Source organism: Dipodomys merriami, unplaced genomic scaffold (genome assembly GCF_024711535.1).
Source record: "Dipodomys merriami isolate MVZ:Mamm:240054 unplaced genomic scaffold, mDipMer1.0.p SCAF_78, whole genome shotgun sequence".
NCBI lineage: Eukaryota > Metazoa > Chordata > Mammalia > Rodentia > Heteromyidae > Dipodomys > Dipodomys merriami.
Window position 1 is genome coordinate 215,053 of NW_027206379.1, and position 22,237 is coordinate 237,289.

Sequence of the window (22,237 nt, forward strand, 5' to 3'; positions counted from 1 at the left end):
AATTAACCTCCAGAAAATTGGAAGTGGCGCTATGGTTCAAGTGATAGAGCGCTCACCTTGAGCTGAAGAGCTGAGGGACAGCGCCCAGGCCGAGTTCAGGCCCCACAAGTGACCAAAAAAAAAAGTCTCATGGACTTCCCTGCCCTGGCTGGCTTCAAACCCCAATCCTTAGATCTCAACCTCCTAAGTGGCTTGAATTACAAGCCTGAGCCACCTGCACCTAACCCAGTAAAACTTTATTTGCAACCCAATTTGACCTCAGGCTGGAGTTTTCCTATGCCTGATCTAGCTAACAGGAAAAGCAGTAAGATGGCTTCTTCCACCCCCTGCCTAGGAGCATTCTGGTGTTTTCAGCACCTCATTGCTCCCACTTGTTGCTGGGGGTTCTGTGAGGGTTTTATTGGTGAATCCCCATTACCTGGGCTGTTTTGATTGGTCCTCTCAGCTCTGGGCTGTGAAGAGCAGGACAGGTACATCCTCCCCTCTCTCCCACCTATCCCTGGGGCCCTTGCACCCCCCCCCCCTCACCCCACCCCTGTCCTTACCAAAGTAACCCCAGCAGTGAGACCTTACCTGAGCTTTTCCTCTGTTCTAAGGGCGTGCCGCTTCCGTTCTATCAGCCCACCGAAGAGGAAAGAGGTGAGTTTTGGTTCAGAAGTTGTTTTGTGAACAGTGAGGATGATGGACAAGGTTCCTGAAATGAGGATCCACAGGCTCAGGACACTACAAATGGTCTTTAAGAACAAAATAGGCCGGGCGCTGGTGACTCACGCCTGTAATCCTAGCTACTCAGGAAGATGAGATCTGAAGGTCATGGTTCGAAGCCAGCCCATGCAAAAAAGTCTGTGAGACCCTTACCTCCAATTAACTTATCAAGAAACCTGAAGTGGAGCTGTGGCTCAGATGGTAGAGCACAAGCCTTGAGATAAAAAGATCAGGAACAGCACCTAGGCCCTGAGTTCAAGCCCCAAGACCAGAAAAAAAAAAAAGACAGGTGATAGGTGGGTTTACAGGCCTTTTGCCCAAGAGCCAGTGGGTCTGAGCCTCCTGACCATTGTTAGTGTTGCCACCTATCCTGAGAGACTAGCCTTTAATAGTAGTTCCAGGGCTGGAAAGGTCGTTCAGTGGTAGAGTGCTTGCCTTGCATGCATGAGGCCCTGGGTTCGATTCCTTAGAACCACATAAATAGAAAAAGCCAGAAGTGGCACTGAGGCTCAAGTGGTAGAGGCTAGCCTTGAGCTGAAGAGCTGAGGGACAGTGCCCAAGCTCAGAGTTCAAGCTCCACAACCAACCTCCTTCCCCCCCCCCCCAAAAAAAATAGTTTCAGGCCATTTTGAAAAGGAACAGTATGTGCATGTTACAAAGAACTATCTGAGCCTGGCGCTGGTGGCTCATCTCAGGAGGCTGAGATCTGAGGATCACAGTTCAAAACCAGCCTAGGCAGGAAAGTCCATGAGACTTTTATTTCCAGTTAAACACCAGAAAACCTTGAGTGGCACTGTGGCTCAAGTGGTAGAGCCCTAGCCTTAAGCTGAAGAGGTCAGGGACAGGCCCAGAGTTCAAGCCCCATGACTGACAAAGAAAGAAAGAACGTTCTGGTATTGTAGATTGACCTTAGAAGAGAAAATGTGAATAAAGCCAGGAGTTTAGTTAACAGTAACACCTACATTAATTCTAACAGATCTACGTAGTTAGGTAAGTTGTTAATGTTAGGGGACTCTGGATAAAAGACATAGAGGAACTCTGTGCTTTCTTTTACACCTTTTTTTTAAAATGTAAAGTTATTCCAGAATATACAAATTAAGTGAAACTGGGCGCTGGTAGCTCACTGCTATAATCCCAGCTATTCAGGAGGCAGAGGTCTGAGGATAATGGTTCAAAGCCAGCCCAGGCAGGAAAATCCATGAGATTCTGATCCCCAATTAACCACTAAAAAACCGGATGTAGAGGGGCTGGGAAGGTGGCTCAGAGGTAGAGCGCTTGCCTTGCATGCATGAGGCCCTGGGTTCGATTCCTCAGCACCACATAAGCAAAAAGAAAAAGGCCAGAAGTGGCGCTGTAGCTCAAGTGGTAGAGCGCTAGCCTAGAGCTGAAGAGCTGAGGGACAGCGCCCAGGCCCAGAGTTCAGGCCCCACGACCGGACCCAAAAAAAAAAAAAACCGGATGTAGAGCTATGGTTCAAAGTGATAAAGCACTAGTCTTGAGCAGAAAAGCTCAGGGACAGTGCCCTGAGTTCATGCCTCAGTCTTGGTACCAAAGAAACCCACAAAACCCCATTTCTAAGAATTTTGGTAAGCATAGTATGATGCCATTCAAGATTATCAGTAAATGCCAATCCTGGCATTTTGCCCACACCCTGTTTGGGTATTGGGAACAATCTTGACTCCAGAATGAAATTTAGATGTTATGGCATTGTATAATGTAGGTGTTTCCGTAGTTTAGTCGTTAACACATTCACCTGACATTGTATAATATATTGGAAAATATTTATGTGAGAATTGGAGTGGGCATAGTGCTATTAGATCAACTTAAAATAATAAGTGAAAAGGAGTTAACATGCTAAGTAAGGTACTAAGAGCCAGAGCTGTGGGCCAGGGATGCTGCTGGAACCAGTTGAATGGACTATTAAGCAAACTTTTTTTTTTTTTTTTTGCCAGTCCTGGGGCCTGGGCACTGTCCCTGAGCTTCTTTTGCTCAAGGCCAGCTCTCTATCATTTGAGCCAAGCGCCACTTCCGTCTTTTTCTGTTTATGTGGTACTGAGGAATCGTACCCAGTGCTTCATGAATGTTAGGCAAGCACTCTACCACTAAGCCACATTCCCAGCCCGCAAATTTTTTATTTATTTATTTATTTTGGGGGGGGGGTCTGGTCATGGGGCCTGAACTCTGGGCCTGGGCGCTGTACCTCAGCTCTTCAGCTCAAGGCTAGCGCTCTACCTCTTGAGCCATAGCGCCACTTCCGGCTTTTTTCTTTTTGCTTATGTGGTGCTAAGGAATCGAACCCAGGGCCTCATGCATGCAAGGCAAGTACTCTGCCACTGAGCCACCATCCCAGCCCCCACAAATATTTTTTTGTACAAGGAATTGAGCTAAGCACTCGTGGATAAATAAGAAGTGGACCTTGCTCCCTGGGCAGTTCCGGTGTCCTCTGGGGTTTAGATCACTTCCTTGCACCTCAAAAAACAAACTTAACTTTGTACCTGCTCCACACCACATGACATTCACCTTTCCTCCTGAATACTATCACAGTGTTCAAGATATAATGTCTCTTCCCTCATCTCTGGAACCTCTGAACGCATGGCCATATATGGTTAAAAGAACTTTGCACTAGCATGGGTGGCTCACACCCGTAATTCTAACTACTCAGGAGGCTGAGATCTGAAGATTGGGGTTCAAAGCTAGCCCAGGCAGAAAAATTCCTGTAAGACTTATCTCCAATTAACCACTTAAAAACTGGAAGTAGACCTGTGGCTCAAAATGGTAGAACTCTAATCTTGAGCAAAAGAGCTCAGTTGTAGCACCTAGTCCCTGAGTTCAAGCCCATCAAGCTCATGACCAAACCATCCCCTCCCCCCCCCCCAAAAAAAAGGACTTCACCTGCTGACTAAGTTAAAGATTTTGAGATAAGAGATTATCCTGGATTATCCAGGCTTGATTATCATGGACTCAAATGAAGGCTTAGGAAAAAGCATGTCAGGACCAGAGTAAGAGTAGAAATATTAGGCTGCTGGCTCAGAGGAAGGATGACAGCTCTGGTGCCGGTGGCTCACTCCTGTAATCCTAAAAACTCGAGACTGAGATCTGAGCAGTGCTTTGAAATCAACCCAGACAGGAAAGTCCAGAAAACTCTTCTCTCCAATTAACCACAAAAAAAGATCCAGAAATGGAGCTGTGGCTCAAGTGGTAGAGTGCCAGCCTTGAGTTAAAAGACTAAGGGACAGGCTGGGAAGGTGGATCAGTGGTAGAGCACTTGCCTTGCATGCATGAGGCCCTGGGTTTGATTCCTCAGCACCACATAAATAGAAAAAGCCGGAAGTGGTACTGTGGCTCAAGTGGTAGAGTACTAGCTTTGAGCTGAAGAGCTGAGGGACATTGCAGGCCCAGAGTTCAAGCCCCAGGACCAAAAAACAAAACAAAAAAAGACAAAAAGCTAAGGGATAGTGCCCAGGCTCTGAGTTCCAGCCCCAGTACAGGCAAAAAAAAAAAGATGGAAAATGGGTCATGAGCCAGGTGAGCTACAAAGGCAAAGAAATAGGTACTCCCCTAGAACCTCTAGAGAGAGCATAGCCCTCCCAATGACTGAATTTTACAACTTATGATCTCCAGAGCTGTAAGATAAGACGTTTAAGCTAGGACTGGTAAGGCAGCCTCGTGGTAAAATGCTTGCCTAACATGCATGAAGCCCTAGGTTTGATTCCTCAGTACCACATAAACAGAAAAAGAAGTGGCACTGTGGCTCAAGTAGTAAAGTGCTAGCCTTGAGCAAAAGAAGCTCAGGGGCAATGCCCAGGCTCTGAGTTCAAGCCCCAATGTCTGGCCAAAAAAAAAGAAGGGGGCTGGGAAAATGGCTCAGTGGTAGAGGGCTTGCCTTGCATGCCTGAGACCCTGGGTTCAATTCCTCAGCACCACATAAGCAAAAAGAAAAAAGCCGGAAGTGGCGCTGTGGCTCAAGTGGTAGAGCGCTAGCCTTGAGCTGAAGAGCTGAGGGACAGCGCCCAGGCCCAGAGTTCAGGCCCTATGACTGGACCCAAAAGCAAAACAAAAAAGAAGAAGAAGAAGAAAAGCCATTAAATTAAAAATAATTTGTTTGTAGCAATATTAGAAAACTAGTTTAACTGTTAGGAAGTCAAGGATCTCTAGACATCCTTATTGAAACTGGCTCACATTAACGAAAGAAAAAAAGCTTGTTCATGGAAATTCAAATTATTCACAGACTGGACAGGGCCCTAGACCCATGTGTGGGATCAAGACATGGGCCTGGCAGCTTTAGTGTCCAGCTAGCAGATTCCCAGCTGAATCACCCAGGCACGTTAATCTGCTTCAACCCTCTGACCTGGACAGTTCACCTCCAGATTCCAGAATCCAGGGGGAAAGTATAAATGGCAGCAGTAGAGCACCTAATTTAAAATCCAAGCTAAATACTAAAAGGGAAACAGCACAAACCCCACACCTGACACCCAGTCCCCCATCTCCTCAGCCTGCCTTTCTGGGCTTCAGTGCCCCACATTTGCTAGCCACACTGGACCACCAGATGGTCCCTGAATATACACAGGTATATTCAAGTCTCAGCATTCTCTTACAGCTTATCCTTACTTCCAGAAACTTCTCTAAAGTGTGAGCACCTCTCACCCTAATAAATACTCCTGACTGCTATATATATGTACATACCTGTCCTGGGGCTTGAAATCGGCCTGAGCACTATCCCTGAGCTTGTTTTGCCCAATGCCAGCACTCTACCACTTGAGCCACAGCTCTACTTCCAGGTTTTTGGGTGGTTAATTGGAGATAAGAGTCTCACAGTCAGCTGGGCACCATTGGCTCATGCCTGTAATCCTAGCTACTCAGGAGGCTGAGATCCGAGGATCACGGTTCAAAGCCAGCCCACACAGGAAAGTCTGAGGTTTTTTTGGTTTTTGTTTTTTTGTTGGTCGTGGGGCTTGAACTCTGGGCCTGAGCCCTGTCCCTCAACTCTTCAGCTCAAGGCTTAGCGTTCTACCACTTGAGCCACAGCGCCACTTCTGGTTTTCTAGTGGTTTATTGGAGATAAGACTTTTACAAGCCGGGCACCAGTGGCTCTCGCCTGTAATCCTAGTGACTCAGGAGGCTGAGATCTGAGGATCATGGTTCAAAGCCAGCCCGGGCAGGAAAGTCTGTGAGACTCTTACCTCCAATAAACCACTCGAAAATTGGAAGTGGCACTGTGGCTCAAGCGGTAGAGCACTCGCCTTGAGCTGAAGAGTGCAGGGACAACACCAAAGCCCAGAGTTCAAACCCCACGACCGACAAAAGGGGGGAAAAAAAAAAGTTTCACGGACTTTCCTGCCTGGCTGGCTTGAACCGTGATCCTCAGATCTCAGCCTTCTGAATAGCTAGGATTATAGGCTTGAATCACCGGCTAATCTGAGATTCTTGTTTCAAGTTAACCACCAGAAAATCGCAAGTAGCGCTGTGGCTCAAGCCATAGAGTACTTGCCTTGAGCTGAAGAGCTCAGGGACAGTGCCCAGACCCTGAGGTCAAATCCCAGGACCAACAACAGAAAGAAAAAAAGAGTCTCACAGTCTTATCTGCCCAGGCTGGCTTTGAACTTGGATCCTCAAATCTCCTGAGTAGCTGGGATCATAGGTCTGAGGCACTGGCTCCTGAGGGCCATTTTTCTTCGATCACTTGGGCACACTTGCAGGGACAGTGAATGTGTCATGTGGCATTTTCATCTAATGTCCCTTCTCCCACTGTCCTAGGATCAGTCCTTCTGATCCATTCTTTTTTTTTTTTTTTTTTTGGGGGGGGGTGTCCAGTCGTGAGGCCTGAACTCTGGGCCTGGGCGCTGTCCCTCAGTTCTTCAGCTCAAGGATAGCGCTCTACCACTTAAGCCACAGCGCCACTTCTGGCTTTTTTCTTTTGCTTATGTGGTACTGAGGAATTGAACCCAGGGCCTCAGGCATTCAAGGCAAGTGCTCTACCACTGAGCCACCTTCCCAGCCCCCTGATCTGTTCTTTGCAATCCTTTCTGTCTTAGATTTCGAGCAAACAGTGGTCTTCCTGGCCTGTGGGCCATACACCACGTCAGACAGCATCACTTATGACCCCCTGCTTGACCTGATCACCATCATCAACCAGGACCGGCCAGACGTCTGTGTCCTGGTAGGAGGTCTCCTGGGACAGCTATGTACAAAGGAACAACAGTGGGAAAACAGGAGTCAGCCTTAGAAAAGAGTCTTAATGCTGTTCCAAATTTTTAGAAGTCAACCTGTCCTTTTTAGAATGCTTGGTAGGGAATTTGTTTGCATTTGCTTGGTTTTGTGCCTATACAGGAGCTTGAAGTCAGGATCTGGGCACTGTCCCTTTGCTTTTTTGCTCAAGGCTGGTGCTCTACCACTTGGGCCACATGTCCACTTCTAGCTGATTAATTAGAGATGAGAGTTGCATGGACTGCAAACCACAATCCTTAGATCTCAGTTTTCTGAATAGCTAGGATTCTAGGCATGAGCCACCGGTGCCCAACTTGTTTTGTAGTTCTCAGTCTTCCTCTCGAAAGACTCACGATCCATAGACCCTCAACTCCCAGTACCTCTTGGTCCCCTTCATTGATTTCAGTGTTCTTGTCTCTTGTTTCTCCCACCTTTATGCTCAAAGTGCTCCTGCAGGCATGGTGCTCGACCACTCCTGCCAGTTGTGGGGGGCCAGGAAAAAGCAGTGTGTGGAGGCAGTGGTACGGGTTCTAGGGCCCTCAGTGCCACCGTCAAAGATCAGGTGGTTCTGCCTGTGAAGCTGGCTAGGTGCCCCCTGCCCATCTGCTAACTGTCCCAAGGCAGCCATGGACGGACAGATGGACCCTGGGTGGAGAGCAGTTAGAAGACAGTATCTGAAAGTATTTTCAGACATGTGATTCTGATTTGTTGCTTTGATGCTCTGTCTCTCCCCCTTGGGCTTGTTTGCAGTTCGGTCCTTTCCTGGATGCTAAGCATGAACAGGTGGAGGTAAGTCCTGGGGGCGGGGTCCCTAGACAACTGCATCAGACCAGCCCTTGCTTTTCTTTTTATAGCATTATCTGCATTTGTAGCAGGCCTAAGTGAACCCTGTGGCTAATTAGAAAGCCATTGTAACTGGATATGTTTAGTAAATATCTCAAGTTTGCTGGCTTGGTTTCGCTAGAATACAAGATGAGCTGGAAGGTGGAGAAGGAACTGGAAAGATACCACTTCTCCGTAGCACTTAGTGCTAGGGTATAAAGTGTAGAAATAAATGGGGGCGGGGAAGATGGCTTAGTGGTAGAGTGCTTGCCTAGCATTCATAAAGCCCTGGGTTCGATTCCTCAGTAGCACATACACAGAAAAAGCTTGAAGTGGCCCTATGGCTCAAGTGCTAGCCTTGAGCAAGAAAAGCTCAGGGACAGTGCCCAGGCTCTGAGTTCAAGTCTCAGGACCTGAGTTCAAGTCCCAGGACTGGCAAAAGGAAAAAGAAATGCATTGCAGGCAGTACCTGCATCACAGAGGTAGACTCTGAAAGTCCTTCTGAGGCCACTACCTTGAACTGGCAATTTGTCCTGTTCTTTGATGTAACACAAATGGCTCTCAGCTGTATTCCTAGCTACTCAGGAAGCGGAGATCTGAAGATGGCTGTTCAAAGTCAATTGGGGCAGGAAAGTCTACAAGACTTTTCAGTCAACCACCAAAAAAGCTGAAAGTGAAGCTGTGGCTCAAGTGGTACAGTGCTATCGTTGAACAAAAAAAACTCAGGCCCTGGCACTGTCCCTGAGCTTTTCTGCTCAAGGCACGCACTCTACCACTCTGAGCCACAGTTCCATTTCCAGTTTACTGGAGGTTAATTAGAGATAAGAGTCCCACTGGCAGTTAATTAGAGGTAAGAGTCCCACAGCCTTTTCTACTCAGGCTGGCTTTGAACTGTGATCCTCTGAGCTCAGCCTCCTGAGTAGCTAGGATTACAGCTGTAAGCCTCTAGCTCCCAGATTAGTGGAAGAGATTTTAAAGCATTCTTCCTTTTTCACTTCAGCTTGCACTCCAGAGGACTAGTTCTCATCTGCCTCCTCTCCTGTCCTAGATGTACTCAGCTCCCCACATCACAGGCAGTCTCCATAGGCCAGCCTGACAGCAGCACCTAAGGGTGAATGAAGCCATGTGTTGCCCTCTGAGTCCACCTGCCTTCCTTTCTTACAGAAGTGTCTGCTGACAAGTCCCTTCGAAGATGTTTTCAAGCAATGTCTGCGAACAATAATCGAAAGCACAAGAAGGTCAGAATCCCAAACACTAGACAGAGCCAGAAGTTTCCTAGGTTCTTCCGATGTATCCCAGAAAAAAAACTGCAACAGTTTAAAAGGAATGGAAGTTTCCTCCCTCTTCATCCTTTTGATCAGTTAGAACCCTTGAACTGCAAGTGTTTCACACTGAGTAAAGCAGAGAGAAACAGTCTCCCAAGAGGTTCCAAACCTCCGCGTGTGAGTGTTTTAGGGTGAGTCAGTGCTACTCAGGGTTAGGAAGTGCGGTGGGTGCTCTAGTGAGAGGGGAAGTTTTTGGCGTGTATGCAGTACTGAGGCTTGAACTCAGGACCTCACTCTGATTTGGCCTTTTCTCTCAACCACTTAAGCCACAGCTCTACTTTGAACTTTTTGGTTGGATGATTGGACATAAGTGTCTCATGTACTTTCCTGCCCTGGGTTGACTTCAAACCATGATCCTCAGCTTCCCCTCCCCCCCCCCCCCAAGTAGCCAGAATTACAGGCATGAGTGACCAGCGCCTAGCTGAAGGTGAGGTTCTTGATTCCTTGCCATGGCCCAGGGAAGGGACAGGACAAGGTCAGGGCACAGTGATGTCAGAGCCATGTGCTGTGGTAACGTGCGGGAAATTGCCCTTCCAGGAAGAGTCTAAAGCGAGAAGCAGAGAGTTAGCAGGAAGCTGACAGACACCTCAGTTCCTGTCCCTCTCCTCCAGTGTCAGAAGTCTGAAAAAAGCGGAATAGTGGACGATCTCCCGGGATCTGCCTGCTTATAGCTGAGCTCATAAAAATCACATCTCTATGGCTGAGCCTTTAAAACAAGTCCACAACAAAGGAAGTTTCCAAAACACAATGTATAATCTTCCACATTTTGGCCATGAGAACTGAGCGTAGTGGATTTGTTGTAACACGCCAGCGTGGGAGGCACCGCAGCCCTGTAATGAGGACCCACCTCTCCACAGGGCTGGGAAACGGAGTGTGTGCCAGTGACGGCCCTCAGCTGCTTCTGTCCTCTCCCTCCCGCCAGTGAAGGGGCTCCGAGTGCTTCCCAGGGTATGTCGTGACCCTGATGGAGTTCATCTGGAGAGTGCTTAAAGCCCTAAAGCAGGGCGGGGAGGGGGGGTATTTAAGGGTGTCTTTGGTCAGCCCTCTGCAGTGGGCAGAGGCTGCAGCAGCGCTGGCTGGGCTGGTGCCCTCAGCTTGAGATTGGGTTCTGATTTGGGTTCCTCACCCGGTGCAATAGTGACGTAGTGAGTGATAGAAAACAAAGAACAGCCCGGGCTTTGTGAACCCCGGGGGCGGGCACCCAGCACCACCAGGCACTTTCATCTGGGGCCAGTGTGTGCCATGGGGCAAGGCGCTGCCCCACCCTTCTCGAACCCGGACAGAAATGATCCTCGGTGGGGGTTTTCTTGTATTCCCCGGAGGTCAGAAGTGCAGAGACTTATTAAGCTCATTTATCAGCAGAAGCTGAGACAGATCTGCCGGCTCCCTGTGGCTGCAGTGAGGAGCCTGAGACCCTCCCACGAGAATGTATGAAGTTGGGCAATGCTGAGCATGAGCATAGTTGGAATTTTCTTCCTCCCTCCCCAGAACCATGAGCGGAAAGGCTGCTTCCTCCTTAACCATTGCTCTTCCAGAGCAGACGCTTCCGTCCCCTGACAGCAGCCAGCTGCATCTCAGGCCTTTGTGTCATTACAGGCTTTGGGCCTTTGGGACCTGGAACACAGATTGTCCTGTTCAGGTTACCCTCTCCCCTAGCCCCATCCCACCCCACTCCCACTCCTGGCTTCAGTGTGTGTGTGGCAGGGGTGGAGGGTGGGGATGTACAAAGGCTTGAGTTCAGGGCCTTTCACAGACTTTCTTGAACCTCAGATCTCAGCCTCCTGAGTAGCTAGGATTATGGGTGTGAGGCACTAGTGCCTTGCTATTGGCTTTTATGGTAGTTAATTGGAGTTACTGGTAGTAATTGGAGTGGACTTTCCTGCCCAGGCTAGCTTTAAACTTTGATCCTCAGATCTCAGCCTCCTGAGCAGGATTACAGGTGTGAGCCACTAACGCCAAGAGGCTTCCCTCTGTTTTTTGTTTGCTTTTTGTTTTTGTCTTGATGAAGCTCAAACCTCCAGACAGTGGCTTAGGCAATTACAGTGAACCTCTCAGTGGCTAACGTGCAGAGTACACTCGGCCTCACAGTTCTCATCTGCTATTGCAGTCAGTCTTGGGTCTCACTGAGTAGGTGCGATAATTAAGTAACAAAGTCCCCAACAGCCCACATGTCAAAGACAGTGCTACGACCAGGCTTTAAGCAAGAGAGAGGAGGAAGCAGCTAGAAGCAAGAGCTGTTGGCAACCCCAAATTGCCCCTCTACTAGGACAAGGCTAGGGAACCGAAGAAATGAGGCTTTCCCTGGGAAAATAAACAGTTGTCCTCCCCCAGAGGCACAACTTGTTTCTTCATTGATGTTGTAACCCTAGAGATTGTCCTCTGGCTGCAGTCCTCCCTGCCTCTGTCTTGCTGCTGAGTATCTGTTACTTTGGTGTACTGGAAAGTAGAAATGAGGCATCACTTTCCAACCTAAGCAGGAAGGGTTCAAGGATGCAGAGAAGCCAGGCATGTGTCGCTCTGAAAGCGTCTTGTCTTTGCTGTCCAGTTACTTATAGCCCAGCCCTTGGCTGGTGGAGAGGTTTGGGGTGGATCTTGGGAATGCAGGGGCAGTCAGCCTCAGGATCTGACCAGTGGCACTCATGTCACTACAGCCACTTTGGAGTCATTGTAATGCTCCAAGGGACCTCTGTCCTGCCGAGGGGAGTCCACGCCAGCTCCAGGTCTGAGGCTGATTCTTTCTCTACATTTTCTGTCTCAGTTTCTTCTCACATTTTCTATTTTGTTTTTGTTTTTTGCCAGTCCTGGGGCTTGAACTGGGTCTGGATGCTATCCTTGAGCCTATTTGTGTTCAAGGCTAGAGCTCTGCCACTTGAGCCACAGTGCCACTTCTGTTTCACAAACTTTCCTGCCCAGGCTGGCTTTGAACTTAGATCTCAGCCTCCTGAGATGCTAGGATTATAGGTGTGATCACTGGCACCCGGCTGTCTTCTCCCGTTTTCCTGTCACCGTAGTCACCCTGGAGCCCCAGTGGGACAGGACAGAGGAAGGGGAAAGGGGGCCCATGTGCCTGGCAGCATGCTGCCTTCCCTTGGCAGCATCCGGGAACCACATCTCCTTGAAGGGCAGCTATGCCATGCAGCTCCCAGGACTTAAACCTCATTCTGCCACTCTGCGCTCACTTTCTTCCTCTTCTGCAGCTCCGGTTCCCACCTTATCTTCGTCCCCTCCCTGAGGGACGTGCACCATGAGCCCGTGTACCCACAGCCACCTTTCAGCTACTCGGATCTGTCTCGAGAAGACAAAAAGGTACCTGTGACCCCTCTGCCCAGCAGGCAGCCCAGAATGTGGCCAGCCTGGCCCCGAGGGGAGGATGGGGGGTAACGACAGCCTTTTCAGGCACACAGCCTGATTCCTAAGCTGCATGTGGGAAAGATGGCTGTGAGTCTGCTGGGCACAGGTTCATCTCCCTAGCCAGTAGAGACCCCTGACTTCTATAAGGAAGTTTCCAGCAGCTGTGTGTGTGTGTAAATGTTTGTGTCAACCCAAATACCTCCTTTTAGCGAGTGCAGTTCGTGTCGGAGCCCTGCACTCTCAGCATAAATGGGGTGATCTTTGGCCTGACGTCCACAGACCTGCTGTTCCACATGGGGGCCGAGGAGATCAGCTGGTAAGAAGTGCATTCCCGGCAGCTGGGTAGGGTCGCTGTCTCCCCACATTCTGGGCCTGTCATCGCCAAGTTTCTCCAGTAATGGGATTTGAACTCCGAGCCTTGCACTTGCTGGGCAGCCACTCTTCTACAACCCTTTTCTGCTTTGGAAAAAAAAAAAAATTGTCGGGGGGCTTGAACTCTGGGCCTGGACATTGTCTCTGATCTCTTTTGCTCAAAGCTGGTGCACAGTACCACTTTCGCCTTGAGCTGAGAACGCAGGGACAGCGCCCAAGCCCAGAGTTCAAGCCCCACCACCACCACCACCACCAACAACAACAAAAATCAAAGTGGCTGGGAAAATAGCTTAGTGGTAGAGTGCTTACCAAGCATGCATGAAGCCCTGGGTTCAATTCCTCAGTACCACATAAACAGAAAAGGCTAGAAGTGGAGCTGTGGCTCCAGTGGTAGAGTGTTAGCTTTGAGCAAAAGAAAGTCAGGGACAGTGCCCAGGCTGAGCTCAAGCCCCAGGACTGGCAAATAAAAAAAAAAACAGGGGCTGGGAAGGTGGCTCAGTGGTAGAGTGCTTGCCTTGCATGCTCAAGGCCCTGGGTTCGATTCCTCAGCACCACTTAAGCAAAAAGAAAAGGCCGGAAGTGGCGCTGTGGCTCAAGTGGTAGAGCGCTAGCCTTGAGCTGAAGAACTCAGGGACAGCGCCCAGGCCCAGAGTTCAAGGCCCCACGACCGGACCCAAAAAAAAAAATAAAAATAAAAAAAACCAAAGCAAGCCAGGCGCTCATGGCTCACGCCTGTAGTCCTAGAGACCTAGGAGGCTAAGATCTGAGGATCCCAATTCAAAACCAGCTCCTACAGGAAAGTCCGTGAGATTCTTATCTGATTAACCACCAGAAAACTCAAAGCGAGCACTCTACCACTTGAGCCACAGTACCACTTCCAGTTTTCTAGTGGTTTATTGGAGATAGGAGTCTCACGGACTTTGCTGCCCGGACTGGCTGAACCTCGATCCTCAGATCTCAGCCTCCTGAGTAGCTAGGATTACAGACATGAGCCCACCGGCACCCGACTCGCTTTGATTATTTTTGAGATTGGGTCTTGCGAGCCTAGCCTGCTGTCCTCCTGTTTAGACTTACTTATAGCTGAGATGGCAGGTATACACCAGTGAGTGGAGCTTTCTTGGTGGCTGAGGTGGGAATCTCACAAAGAGTCTCATGGACTTTATTTCCTGGTCAGGAAACTATACCAGGAGGGGCAGTCAGATACATTTGTTTCTGTCATTTGTTTATAGTGTTTGAGACCCCAAAGAATCGTCTTTTCTGTCTGTACATGTTTATTCCAGGCACAGAAATGTATCTGCATTTTCCACTCTACTCTCTTTCCTCACTTCCCCAGACTGACGTGAGCACGGGGGGTGTTTCTCGGTGTGGGCTGTGGTCCACAGAGGGTCAGGTCCAGCCACATCTGTGGCATTTCAGCTAGACAGTCAGTTCTCCCTCTCTGCTGGGCAGAGAGCGGAGCAAGTCAGGAGTTCAGCACTATGGATGTGTGCCTTTGACTCAGGTACATAGAATCGGCTGGCTACCTGTTACCTGCTAATGGAGCACATGTGACGTTTTCGTACAGGAAATGGTACCAGCCGAGGTCTTTCTTGTTTTGTTTATTGAGCATGCTACCGAGGCATGAACTGAGGGCCTGGGCACTGTCCCTTAGCTTTGTCCGCTCAAGGCTGGCACTCTACTACTTTTTTTTTTTTTTTTTGGGTCCGGTCGTGGGGCCTGAAGTCTGGGCCTGGGCGCTGTCCCTCAGCTCTTCAGCTCAAGGCTAGCGCTCTACCACCTGAGCCACAGCGCCACTTCCAGCTTTTTTCTTTTTGAGGAATCGAACCCAGGACCTCAGGCATGCAAGGCAAGCGCTCTACCACTGAGCCACCTTCCCAGCCCTGGCACTCTACTCCTTGAGCCACACCTCCACTTCTGGCTTTTTGCCAATTAATTGGCGATAAGAGTCTCATGGATTTTCTTAGCCAGGACTGGCTTTGAACCTCAGTCCCTAGATCTCAACTTGGACAGCTTCATGAGTACCTAAGATTGCAGACATGAGCCACCAATCATTGGGGGGTTTTTTTGGTTCATTTTTAGGGTTTTGTTTTGTTCTTAATCATGCCTGTCAGGACTCTGATCTAGGGCTCTGCTTCCCTGTAGCGGGGAAACACCAGCTGGGCAGGGGGCGGGAGGGGGGTCTCAGCTCCTCCCTGGAGAGAAAACAAGGTGTGTACCCCATCTCTTTCTGTCCTTCCTTTCCTAGCTCTGCTGGAGCGTCAGACAGATTCAGCCGAATCCTCAAGCACATCCTGACACAGAGGAGGTGAGCACGCTGGTCGCTCAGCTGGCCAGGAAGACAGTGACGTGGGCTCACAAACCTGTGGTGGATATGACGGAGCTGCCCCCAGACCACCCACAGGGAACTTTGCCCTGTGGTCACCCACCTTACATTCTGTCCCCCAAACACATGGCCCATGAACAACCCAGAGGCCTGAGGCTGGGAGGCTGGCAGGAGGGCAGGAGGTCTTGAATGGGCATCCACTGACTGCTTTTCTCTGGTCCCTGCAGCTACTACCCCCTCTACCCGCCTCCCGAGGACATGCCTATCGACTATGAGCATCTCTATGCCTATGCCCAGCTGCCAGTCACCCCAGATGTCCTCGTGGTTCCATCGGAGCTGAGGTACTTTGTGAAGGTAGGTTTGAACTGGCATCTTCCAGAACCACCCTGACACCCTTTGAGACCAACAATATTCACCCTTCCTGGGTCTGTTGCTGAGAACAGTGGCCCCTGGGTCCCAGCACAGAGCGCCATTGCTTTTGGAGGAGCAGTGGGATGGGACGGATCTGTGGATGAAGCACAGCTCATCATCAGTGTCCCCCTGACACCAGGAAGCCGCTAGGAATTTCATCGGTGACTTGTCAGGCATGGGCCAGGTCAGGTGATGTGGGGCCACTTCCCATATGTCCTTGCCCACCCTCCCGGATTCTCATGTGACCATCCATTCCCAGACTCAGCTCTGGAGTCATTCTGGTATTCACTGCCATGAAGCTTTGCTTGCCTGGTCAAGTGGTAACTACTTCTTTATGTGAGAAAACAAGAAACAGCTGGGTCAGGTTTGACTGTGTGAGAGCTGACGGCCATCTTGCCAGCTCTAGCCATCAGAGTCTTCCAATAAAAAGTTCACATACGCCAAGTGGCTCATGCCTGTAACCCTAGCTACCCAGGAGGCTGAGATCTGAGGATTATGGTTCAAAGCCAGCTGGGGGTAGAAAAGGCCACGTGAGTCCAATTAACCACCAAAAAGCCAGAACTGGTGCTGTTGCTCAGAGTGGTACAGTGCGAGCCTTGAGCAAAAGAGCTCAGGTACAGCACTCAGACCCTGAGTTCAAGCCCCATGATTGACCAAAAAAAAAAAAAAAAATTGACGTACTACACTGCATATAGGTTTGGTTGCCTTTTTTTTTTTTTTTTTTTTAAATCAGTCCTGGGGCTTGAACTCAGGGCACTGTCCCTGAGCTGCTTTTGCTCAAGGCTAGCACTCTACCACTTGAGCCACAGCACTACTCCTGGCTTTTTCTGTTTATGTGACACTAAGGAGTCAAACCCAGGGCTTCGCGCATGCTAGGCAAGCATTCTACCACCAAGCCACATTCCCAGCCTGGTCATCTATTTTATACAAATCCTCTGGGGCCTAAGTATCTGATGATTCCTATCTGTGTGGGGTCAGACCCCAGTGAGTTGTGGCCTCCACACCCCGTCTTCTGATTTCCTCCCCAGGACATCCTTGGCTGCGTGTGTGTGAATCCCGGACGCCTCACCAAAGGGCAGGTGGGTGGCACCTTCGGCCGCCTGTACCTCAGGAGAAAGCCGATGGACTGGGAGAAGCGGCGGGGTCTGAGCATTGCTGCGCAGGTGGTGAGGATCTGAGTCCTCAGGCTTTTCTGTCCCCTGGCGTGCTGCCCTTGCAGATGCCAGGCCAGGCACAGCCCTCTAGTGAGCCCAGACTTGCAGGGGACCAGAAGAGGAGCAGCCATGAGGACAGAGCTGCAGAGATGGGCCTGGCTGCGGGGAGGGCTGCCTTAGCAGGGCTGGAGCTGTGCAGCTGGCTCTACTCCAGAAGGAAGTTTTTGCTTCAGAGGGGATATGGGCATCTGGAAGAGAACTGGCTAAGAGAACATGCCCACCACAGGAGGGAAGGCTTTGTAATTTGTCTACATGAATCAAATGTACAAACAACTTTGGGAGAAGTAAAAATAAATTGAGTGTAACTGTGTGTGTGCATGTGCCTGTGTGCGTGCGTGCCTGCCATGCGTGTGTCGGTACTGGGGCTTGCACTCAGGCCAAAGTGCTCTCTGTTTTTTCCATTCAAGGCTGATCTACCATTTGAGCCACAGCCCCATTTCTGCCTTTTTGCCAGTTAACTAGAAATAATAGTGTCAGACTTTTCTTCCCAGGCTGACTTTGAACTTTAATCCTCAAATCTCAGCTTCCTTAGCCCAGGCAGGAAAGTCCGTGGGACACTTTACCTCCAGTTAACCACCAGAAAACCAGAAGTGGCGCTGTGGCTCAAAGTGGTAGACTGCTACCCTTGAGCAAAAAAGCCTAAGGACAGTGCCCAGGCCTAAAGTTCAAGCCCCTGACCAACCAAAAAATAAAAATCTCAGCCTCCCGAGGTAATTAAGATTGCAGATACGAGCCACCAACATCCAGTTTGAGTGTAACTTCTGCATTTCATCTTTCTTCCACTTTCTCCTTCCTGGTACTCGCCAAAGAATGTTAGACTATTTGTCCTGTGTCCAGAGAAGGCAGAGGGCCCGCCGCTCGGGTTCCATCCAGCCCCACCTCTCATCCTCCCCAGGCCTCCCAGGCTGCTAAGCTGGGGAGGGGTGCAGGGCTGCAGAGTGAGCATCTGGCAGCCAGCCTGGCCCTCCCCTCGCAGTGATCGCATTCGTGCTGTGCTCCCAGCCTGACCTCCATCTGGAGGAGGCAGCGGCCTCCCAAGGCTGGAGTCCTGGTGGTGTGCACTGCCAAGCCACATGGTGATCCAGGCTCACCCGTGGCCCAGGGCTCTCCTCGGGCCAGGCTTTCGGGCTCCTGGCACATCTCCGTGCTGTGCGTGTGGCACCTGGAAGGGTAATTGTGGTTTCTGCCCTAAGCCAACTAGCAGGCTGTCCTGCCTTGCAGGTCAGAGCCCCGGAAACCCCAGCCATGAGAACCTGGGAAGTAGGTGAGGAGCTGAGTGGCTCATGCCTGTGCACTGACTCAGAGATAAATAGGTAACTTAAAAGCAGCCTCTCCCCACCTGCTCTCCCAGGAGGAAATGGCAGCTAGCCCCAGCCCTGCAGGGCCTGCCTGGTCAAATGCTCCCTGCAGCTCAGGCTCTATGGCCTCATTGCATTCAATAGGTATTCTCTTGGAGAAAAGAAATGAGAGCTGGGCACCAGTGGCTCACGCCTGTAATCAGGCGTAAGGAGGCTGAGATCTTCAAAGCCAGCTCCTGCAGGAAAGTCCATGAGACTCATCTCCAATGAACTACTCAGGAAAAGCTGGAAGTAGCAATGTGGCTCAAGTGGTAGAGTGCTTGCCTTGAGCTGAAGAGCTGAGGGACAGCACCCAGGCCCAGAGTTCAAGCCCCAGGACTGACAAAAAAAAAAAAAAAGAAAAATTAGAGCTGAGTGCCAGTGGCTCACGCTGAGATCGAAGGCTGAGATCAGAGGATCAGGGTTGGAAGACAAATCTGGGAGACTCCCTTAATCATCAAAAAGCTACAAGTAGAGCTGTGGTTCAAGTGGTAGAGTGCCAGCCTTGAGTGAGGAAGCTGAGGGCAAGGTCTTGAGATCAAGTTCTGGTTACCAGTACAGGAAGAAAATAAAAACGCTGCAACTCCCGTTTCCCTTCCGGGGAGGCATGCTCTGGCCAGGCCCCTCTCCTTCATCCCGGCCGAATCTCATCAGCCAGCACCCCACTCCTCCCCGCTATGAAAACCAGGCCTGGGAAGATTAAGCACCAGGCATCTATAAACAAGGCCCAAGGGCTGAGCCTCAGCCAGCAGCCCTTATCTCAGGAGCCCATTGCAGCGCTGGGCTCTATGTTGCTTTTCAACAAGGCTCTTGGGGAAGGGCAATAATGTCTTGCCAAATCAGGTCTGGGTGGGATTGGAGGGTTGGTCGAAGAGGGGAGGGAAGAGAAAGATGTCCCTGTCACTAGGCCTGAATGGGAATGGCCATTGCCTAGTTGTCAGTTGTGTGACAGCTGGAAATGATCCGGGCAGGTCGAGCTGGGGGTTCAGACAAAAAGAAGTCAGGATGCGAACCCAGAGAGCAGACGGGGCTGGCAGACGTGATTCTCCGCCACCAGATGGTTCTTTTTTGTTCTGATGAGGACATCAGGATAACAGCCAGCTGACTCCCGAGGCCCTCTTCATCTGTGTCAAGTTTCCTGCCGTGTCTGTCATCCACAGGGCCCCAGGCTTGGAATGGAGCCTCTGAGAGGGAATCTGGTGGGAGGGGGGTGGGGAGAGCATCTGCTTCACCCACCTCCTTTTAGTGGCATCTCCCCAAGCTGTAGTCATGCTTGTGCCCTTGACTGTGAGGTCGAGGAAAGCCACGTCCTGCATCTTACCCAGGGTTTTTCTCACACACCCCACCCCTGAAGGATCCTGCACCCCCCTGTCTCCCTCCTAGCCTTGGAGGCTACCCTGGCGTCCAGGCCCCGATGCCAAGGGGAACAAAAGCCCCTCATAGTTGTTGCTGTGAGAACTAAGTGGGTGTCAGGAGCAAAGCTGAGAGAGCTCTTGGGGGGCACCCAAGGGTGAGAAGCCCGGATGAGGCTGTGCCATTGACCCTCAGACCCCTCCATCCTGCCCAGCCCCCAGCAGCCTCTGAGCTTGGCATTTCCCTTCCCTTGTCCCCTGCTTGCCCAGCCCTGCCCTGCCCTGCCCTGCCCTGCCCTGCTGCTTCCCCTGGTGCTGGTATTGCCACTTGGGCTGATTCACTTTGTTCTGCACACATTTCCTTCCACCTGATCCTGGGCCTGGCTCCAGGCTCAGACACCTGAGAGCCACCTGACCCCGCACGTACAGCTCCAGGCTCAGACACCTGAGCGCCACCAGCCCCCACACATGCGGCCTCTCCCTCCAGGCTGGAGCCTCTAATGTGGCCTCGGAGATTTTTTAACTGACTGGAGCAAGGGGAGACTTTTTTTTTTTGGGGGGGGGTCCGGTCATAGGGCCTGAACTCTGGGCCTGGGCGCTGTCCCTCAGCTCTTCAGCTCAAGGCTAGTGCTCTACCACTGGAGCCACAGCGCCACTTCTGGCTTTTTCTGTTTATGTGGTGCTGAGGAATCGAACCCAGGGCCTCATGCTTGCAAGGCAAGCACTATACCACTGAGCTACCTTCCCAGCCCCCGAGACTTTTTTTTTTTTTTTTTTTTTTGGGTCCGGTTGTGGGGCCTAAACTCTGGGCCTGGCCGCTGTCCCTCAGCTCTTCAGCTCAAGGCTAGTGCTCTACCACTTGAGCCACAGCACCACTTCCCGCTTTTTTCTTTTTGCTTATGTGGTGCTGAGGAATTGAACCCAGGGCCTCAGGCATGCAAGGCAAGCGCTCTACCACTGAGCCAACTTCCCAGCCCAAAGGGGAGACATTTTTAACAAGGCCATCCCATGCAAAAAGTTAGCCAGATTCACCCCCACTCCCATAGTGGCAAACATTGGGGCTGTAAATTGAAGGATCTCTCTCTGAGGCTGGTCCTGGGCAAAGATACCTGAAAAAATAAAGCAATAAAAGGGCTAAAGGCAGGGCTCCAGCCATAGCACCTGCTTATAAAGTATGAGACCCTTAGTCTAAACCCCAAGACAAAAAAAGAAAAAAGTTATTGAGGCCCAGCATAGTTATACATGCCTATAATCTTAGCTGCTGGGAAAATGTAGGCACAAAAATCATGCTTCTGGGGCTGGGAAGGTGGCTCAGTGGTAGAGTGCTTGCCTTGTATCCATGAGGCCCTGGGTTTGATTCCTCAGCACCACATAAACAGAAAAAGCTGGAAGTGGCGTTGTGGCTCAACTGGTAGAGTGCTCACCTTGAGCTGAAGAGCTGAGAGACAGCGCCCAGGCCCAGAGTTCAGGTCCCATGACTGACCAAAAAAAAAATTATGGTTCTGGCTAGGCGCTGAAGGCTCACACCTGTAATCCTAGCTACTAAGGAGGCTGAGATCTGAGGATCACAATTCAAAGCCAGCCCGAGCAGGAACATACATGAAGAGCTCAGGGACAGTGTCCAGGCCCCAGAGTTTAAGCCTCATGACCAACAAAAAAATAAACAAAAAAACTGGTTGAGACTGACCCCAGCAAAAGCATGAGCACCCTATCTGGGGGGCAGGGGTGGGGAGAAGCTGAAAGCACAAAGGACTATAAATATAACTGAAATGTAGAACTTGCCCTAAGTGCAACCACAAATGATCACAAAAACAACCCCCAAAAAAGCCCAATGGTGTGAGCTAGTGGTTCACACCTGTAGTCCTAGCTAGTCAAGAGGCTGAGATCCTGCAGGAAAGATCCCAGCAGCAGGAAAGTCTGTGAGACTCTCTCTCCAGTTAACTACCAAAAAGCTGAAAGTGGAGGTGTCAAATAGTAGAGCACCAGCATGGAGCAAAAAAGCCAACCAAGATCACAAGGCCTTGAGTTCAAGCCCCAGTACCAGCGCCTAAATAAATAAATACCAAAAGGAAGAAGGGGAGGGAAGGAGAGAAAAGGGTGCTGGTGGCTCACACTTGTAATCTTAGCTACTCAGGGGGTTGAGACTAAGAATCGAGATTTGAATTCAACCCAAGGCAGAAAAGTCCCTGAAACTTTTCTCTCCCTTGCCTACACCACACAGCCCATAGCATCTCCTGGCTTCAGTACTAGGTCAGGGACGGGTGTGACATTTGGAACACAATGACTCCAAGGCATCTGCTAGAGCTGATAGAAAAGACACAGCTGTGAGGGTGGAGCTGGTGCAATAATTTTATCACCATGAGGTAACCTGGTCCCAAATGAGCCAAACCAGAGGGGTCAGCATCAGATTCTAGAGTGTAAACTCCACTGAGGCTCATCTCCTTCACCCTCAAACGGAGACCAGAAGTGTTTGTGCCCATGCACGCGCGTGTGCGTGTGTGCACACACACACAGTGTCATTTCTTATCGAGACAAGGTCTTCCTATTAGCTTGCCTCAAACTTTTGCTCCTCCTACCTCAGACTCCTGAGAGCTAGAATTACAGCTTGTTTTGTTTTTCTTAAAATAGTTTGAGTTTGATTTTCTGTCCCTTGGATGTCAGGATGAGGACAGCAGGATCAGGGTGACTGGCAGACAACAGCTTAGAGAGGAATACAAGGACCTGCACAGTACTTTGGCCTGGGAACGCATCTCATCTGCCCAAAGTCCCTCTAGTAGGTTCTCAGAGGTTCAAAGTCTCAGGTCTAAGTAAGTCCTGGGGT

General features: G+C 50.4%; 1 protein-coding gene across 1 annotated transcript in view; it reads left to right on the plus strand.

Annotated features, from left to right (window-relative positions):
* Nucleotides 1–17,031, plus strand: part of LOC138818787 (DNA polymerase alpha subunit B) — a 33,893-nt gene extending 16,862 nt beyond the window's left edge. The window contains exons 10-18 of the mRNA XM_070009905.1: nt 597–639; nt 6,738–6,862; nt 7,660–7,698; nt 8,896–8,969; nt 12,254–12,362; nt 12,617–12,723; nt 15,025–15,084; nt 15,330–15,456; nt 16,542–17,031. Coding sequence (XP_069866006.1) covers nt 597–639; nt 6,738–6,862; nt 7,660–7,698; nt 8,896–8,969; nt 12,254–12,362; nt 12,617–12,723; nt 15,025–15,084; nt 15,330–15,456; nt 16,542–16,691 — 834 coding nt within the window. The 3' untranslated portion in view covers nt 16,692–17,031. The remainder of the gene's footprint in view (nt 1–596; nt 640–6,737; nt 6,863–7,659; nt 7,699–8,895; nt 8,970–12,253; nt 12,363–12,616; nt 12,724–15,024; nt 15,085–15,329; nt 15,457–16,541) is intronic.
* The last annotated feature ends 5,206 nt before the right edge of the window (nt 17,032–22,237 follow it).